General features: G+C 35.1%; 1 protein-coding gene across 3 annotated transcripts in view; it reads left to right on the forward strand.

The window, feature by feature from the left end:
* Positions 1-6178, forward strand: part of LOC125226255 (lachesin-like) — a 220190-nt gene extending 214012 nt beyond the window's left edge. For all 3 annotated transcript variants that reach the window (XM_048130182.1, XM_048130181.1, XM_048130183.1), the window contains one exon: positions 4186-6178. In XM_048130182.1, the coding sequence (XP_047986139.1) occupies positions 4186-4262 (77 nt within the window). In that variant the 3' untranslated portion in view covers positions 4263-6178. The remainder of the gene's footprint in view (positions 1-4185) is intronic.
* Positions 6179-6479: the final 301 nt, after the last annotated feature.

Here is a 6479-nt window from a genome sequence, read left to right on the forward strand (position 1 = left end):
TACATTATAGGATTGTGTTAGGGTTGCCTGTCGGGAGTTCTGAGCTCGAAGCAATTTATCGCTGGATTTTTGATGCATTAGTGCAGAAATGTGGGGAATTTTAGCTACAGCTATGTTTAGAATTTAAAATAGTTTGTTAGGAAAGTATCATTAAAGTAAGTAAAATAATAAAGTTTTCAGTACAGATGGTGTTTTTTTTACGCACTAGTGCGAAAAGTGGTTCATTATACGCTAGGTCGAAACTTTGGAGGCTCATCTGTACTGAAAAACGTCGTTCGATACACGTGCGAAAAGGGAATTCGTAACTCGTGTCGATTTAAAACACTCCCTTCGGTCGTGTTTTAATTTATCGCCACTCGTTTCGAACTTCCTCTTTTTCGCACTTGTATCAAAATGTACTATTACCTATGGCTCTCTCTCATGTACTTATTACATGAATCAATAATTTAACCCTAGAAACATTATAATGTTTTAATTTGGTATACTTAATATATTCATTTTAACGAACATATTTACATTAGTAATTAGAATATTTACAGAATTTAAACAGCTTAAGAGACTAAGTATAAGACTTAATAACTCGTATTATATTAATATGACACGACGGTTCACTTATTGTCTTGCAGAATTTACATCTTGGCAGAATTCACGTTTGGCAGAACACCTTACGCAAAATATTCTTTGGCATAGATCATTTTGCAGATTTTTATAATACCGAATCGTAGGTATGTTGTCAATGTCATAATGTTGATGAGCATAATAGTCTTCTAGTCGAATAGTACTTTCGCAGATAATATTTGTGCGTAATATTTAGGTGGCATAAACTTGCAATACTCTTTCAATATAAAACAAATTAGTACTTTACGACACAAGTGCGGAAATCAAAATCGAAAACAGTGATTTTAAACAACACCAAAGAGATTTAAATCAAAACGTCTAGCACGTTGACATGACCTACATTTGAAGTTTAGTGATAGGCATAATAACGTACTATTTTGCGTACTGCTGCAGAAAAAACACCGTAGTGCAAATGCATTTTTGATAGTAAAATATCATATTCAGAAGAAATAAAGACCAAATTCGTAACATATTACAATGAAAATACGCTACAAGTTTTTAAATGAGCCAGCCATTATTCTGTAGCTCACTGAAAATCGGATCATTACATTCCGCTGGCAAAACTGCATTGTCCCTACCAGCACAACCTTGTTGCATTCTTATATGCATTTAAGCGCATTGCACGTATCGTTCGCCCGTTACTGTTATTTACCGTATCTCTATGGCTTACAGTCTTGTTTCGAATGTGGTTAGAAATGTAACAGGGAATTTCGGAAGTGGTTTTGTTTCTTTGTTCTCCGCTAGATGGCTGTCATTTTGCAGTGTAACGTGGGTTGTATGTTTTACTAATATCATGTGGCGTTATTTGCAGTATAGTTTAGAAATAGGTGGCATCATGATTGTTGGTAAATACAGAGTTACATATTGGTTTTTAATTCTTACTTAAGTATTGTACTAAAAATACGTAGTGTTATGTTTAAAACTTAAAACAAATTATCTGCTTGATCATTTTTGATAGCATTACAGTAGGTAGTGAACATCAAACTCGATCTGCAATGTTGCAGTTGCTTTATTGCTGCAGTACTTTACGAAGACTTAGTAAAGCCCACTGCTTTGTTTCATCAAATGTTAAAATTAATACCTATTTAGTGCAATTCCCGTTAAGTTTGTACATTTGGATCACGTCTCTGATTTTGATAAAAATTGGTAGGCTGATAGAGTCCATGATGCTGAGCAAAATCCGCTAGGTTTCCCAAAATGTCCTATGTAGTTTGTATGAAACCTTCCTTTTTTTTTACCAGATTTCTATACATTTTCGGTAACAAAAAAGGAAAGTTTCATACAATCAACCTAGGACATTTTGGGAAACCTAGTGGATCTTGCTCAGCATCATGGACTCTATCAGCCTACCAATTTTTATCCAAATCGGAGACGTGATCCAAATGTACAAACTTAACGGGAATTGTTCTTTAATTCACTAACCGGGCAAATGACAAAAATATTGTGTTGATTGTGCATGTAAAACTTTGAACTTGTGTCACTCGATATCTGGTAAATAACATAAAAAATAAAATCTAAACTGTACGATTGCTTGAATGACGGACAAGTTATTGTCGCTAAAAAAGAAGAACGATTCATTTTCCAATTGGATTTTGGATATTTATAGCAGCAATGTAGTCTGGAGAAATATGATGCAGGCAGGTAACAGTAACTACTACTCATTCCTTCGGCGCAGCGACCCAAAATGTTTTGTGGTCTCCAACACGACTGCTCGTCACTGTTTATGGTCCTCTCCAGTTTTAAACCTGGAGCTCATGCAAATCCGCGTTCACAATATCTTCCCATCGATATCTAAGGGCTAATATCCGGAAGTGTTGATCGCTTTACCTTGAAGGCTCTCTTCACTGCACGATCATCTTCCATTTGTTCTAGGTGGTCGAGCTACCGAAGTCTTTGTATATTTGTCACACTAATAATTTTCAGCAACCAGTTGCAGTAACAGTAACATTGGTGCATTATAAACCTGAACGGTGCCTTTATGATAGAACAGAATGGAATAAAACAAATTGTAGGTATATTTTATTTCTTTTAACGCCGCTTTGACTTCCGGTTTCTGTATCAATATCCACTTGGCTGCGTTCAGCTAACATAAAATATGCGTTAAAAATGTTCATGTGAATAGAAAGAAGTGTAATAGAATCAGATATCCACTCTTATGTCTGGACTGTAGTATGTTGTGTTTTTGTATACATTTCAATAGTTCTGATCAGTTGTTTCGTAGAATTTTCCTTTTATAAACAACTGAATGGAATCTTGTTTGAATCTATACAATCTCTCGATATAAACACCATATCTTTATAAGCAATATACTAGTTTACAATGGTTTCAAAGTTTATAGTGTTATTTCAATGATCTAAATATTTTTAAGTTAGATTTGGTTTCGTCTGAGTTTACTCCCAAAGATACAATTAACATTTATATTGTGGTACTAACTAAATATTGGTATTATATTCAATGTTAAAGCATAGTTAACTAACTTTTTAAATTGTATGTTTATACGGAAGCTTTTTGGTTAACTTAATCGAAAAATCAAGAAAAGTAAAGTTTAATACAATTTTTCCTTCATATAATTAATCCTTCTCTTCTCTCTATCTATAAAACTAAAAACGCTACAATTTATTCTCCATATTTCACTAAAGTCATTTCAACCGCAAAGTTTTTAACTTCGCAGACACGCATTTCCGTTTCCACATATCGAAACTCAATAGTGTTTGAAGGTATCCCAAAATCACCCCTAAGCGGTAGACCTAAACTACGAACTTATAAACGCACGATCAAATATAATTTCCCCGATAGATCCCTTGATATTTATTCAAACGCTCGCTGCTCCACTAGCTATCGTATTATTTGGCTGTTCAAACACTTTTTCCTTTGCCCCCGCAACCGGTAAGAATTGATTGTGGGAGGTCTACGCTGAATATTTATGAAGGCAAAGTGTGTATGCGAAGTCACTGAATCTTTAATCTGTGGGTATCACTCGAAGACGGCAAACGATTTCGGGGTAGTGAAGGCATAAAATTTTTAAGTGAAGGTAAGAAAGACGGTTCACAGGAGTTTCAGGGTACTTAAAGTGGAACTTCGGAATGTTTGCGGTTGGAGGGGTTAAATGTATTTAAGGGAATTTCGTATTTATCTCAGGCAATCAGCGTAGCTGAAATGACAATCGTTGACGCTATATGCCGAATGAATGGCAGTCTGGCTCTGTTGCGTCAATACGGAGGAGCGATAGAGATATTGTATCTAGCTACGATAACGATATCATCGTAATCTTTTGTGCACTTGGTGCGTACCCAGGTAGCGTTTCAAGTGTGAAAGCTCACTATTTCTAAATACCAAACCAATGATATTTTTTGTAACCCGTGTGGTTACAGATTAAGAGTTTCACCACCCCTTTCCTCACGTAGGTGTCGTAGAAGTTAACTGTGAGGATACCACCTAACGGAGGAACGGTGGTGGTGAATGTCTTAATCCTTCACTACACGGTATATGTTGATTTTTGACCTGTACTCTCCCTATAGGAATACTCTAAACGTTTTCAAAATATTAATGCTATCTCTTTTGTTCCAGGCACTCGGAGCGTCCACTGCTGGCGTCAACCTCTGTTGGCGGTCGTCGTCTTGGTACACATCGACCTTGTAGTGTGATTCTATTAAACTCCTGACATTCCAACAGTTTCTTACCTGATATTCTCTAGACATCTAAAACTTCGCAAATGTTTTTGTAAAAAAACAGTTTTATATTCAACACTCACTGAAAGCAACATACCTTTATCTATGAGAGTAAAGTGATGTTAGGGATAACGCGACGTTTGTATGTAATGTATGGTGTTAAAACTGGTTATTATTTAAAACAATTTAGAAAAGACTGTTAAGTTAGTACTTTAAAGTCTTCTGTTGGTATCTGCGTGATCTGTTACGTAACTATTTAAATATCTCCCTTGATTGATTTTATTTTATATATGTATGACTTAATTATCAAATAGATTCAATAATTTTTAAGAAAAAAAACCGCCGCTTTTGTGGTTCTGGTGAAAGGTACTTCCGAATGTTGGATTATGTAGAAATGTGTAGGTATTTTTAACAAGCAGGTGTAATCCTAAATTCTAAAATTCATCGGAAGTGTTACATCGATTATTTTTGATATTACCACTAACATGCTGTAACTTCCAGCTAGTTTTGTCAGAACTTTAGCAAATATTTCGTACTTAGACGTCACTCGACTATGAAATAGCGCGCTGCGCTGGGTGTTATACATTTTTAAAGTTCTTTACGAAACTCGTATATCAGAGCGGATTTAGAAGCTATATCGGTAGTACCTAGTAGTCAACTTTGTATGAACTGTAAAAGTAATCCGCCCAGTTGTTTAAGTTTTGACATAATTCTGGTTCGCGAACAAAATCTTTATAATGTTTCAGCGAATATCTATGAGTTTTTAAACGATTCATTTATACATTTAGCGGCATTATTTATTTACTTATTTTAAGTTAACAAGTACAAAACACGATTGCAACATGGTCCGCGCCGCAAACTAATGATCTCCGCTCATAATTTTATTCCTAAAATATTCCATTTTCGAGAACAGTAGAAACCCGATACAGCCCAGCTCAAACTTGTCATCATGTTTCCAGTTTGGACACAGGCTTATATTGGCAGTTTGAGATGCGAAATGTCCAATAATATCTGTGGATAAACCGTCACTTTGGCGATCTGAGTCATCCTATTATCATATTTCTTTTTTTAGATAGATTGAATAACGTTATTTTGTGGAGTAAATTGCCTGGGAGTGGTTTTACGCATAACACTTATGGCTAGATTAAGTTATTTTGATGATGGCCAGCCAACCAGCTTTTCGAGGTCGGTTAAAACTAAATAGCCATCCCGTTGACCATAAAAATAATCAAGGTTTCACGATAACAAATTTAAAATAATTGCATAAATGCATTTCCTGTCACAACACTTTCTCTTCTTATTGACTTACCGTAGTAGGATAAAGATTCTCAGTTTTGCCTAATTGTTTTATGTTACCTTACAAAATATCCCTAATACGTTATACCTATAAGTACATAATAATTAAACATATCATCTTAAAGTCCTTGTGTCATATCCTTCGCGTGAAGACAGAGAGTGAGATTTCTATATTTGTATTGATTGTTTTAATCCAAAATTACCAGTAGTTGTAAGACTTTATACTCGGGACACGATTTTTAAAACCCCATTTTATTTTCCGTGATGAATGGCTCTTTTGAGCGGATTCCAGAGAGCGGCGGAAAAACAAGCTCTTCGTGCTTTAGAGCAGATGCGCTAGGGTTGTCACGTACGAAAAAAATAATAAATTAATTTTTGGAAACGTTCGGAAATTAGATACCGTTTTTTAAACCTGAAAACTGTATGTAATATTTTAAACTATATGTTTCTTACAAAAATTATCTATACTTTATTTGAGAAATAGTACATTACATCAGAGGCCGGGAAAATGAGGATTTCCGGCCACGTGGGTATATACGGCCGAGCGAGCGTGCGAGCGAGGCCGGATAGGGATACGAGGCCGGGAATCCGTTTTCACGCCGAGGCATGTATAGTGCTTTTCTCAAACATACAATGAAATAAAATAAAATGCTCTAAAGGACAATATTTTATAAAAAAAAAGTTACTTTGCAGGCCTAGGCCTAAAAAATAATATGAAATCCCTTTACAGTCCTCTCGAGTTGTTGCGCCCAAAAAGCGGTACTTCCCAGCCCATTTTAAGGAACGTAAAGACAAAATTTCATTGCATGTTTGAGAAAAAATATTATTTAAAAATGTTATAATTACGTAACAATAATAATATGTTTTGTTACATATAACTAATTTTTAAATAATATT

Source organism: Leguminivora glycinivorella, chromosome 5 (assembly GCF_023078275.1).
Source record: "Leguminivora glycinivorella isolate SPB_JAAS2020 chromosome 5, LegGlyc_1.1, whole genome shotgun sequence".
In the NCBI taxonomy this organism is placed as follows: domain Eukaryota; kingdom Metazoa; phylum Arthropoda; class Insecta; order Lepidoptera; family Tortricidae; genus Leguminivora; species Leguminivora glycinivorella.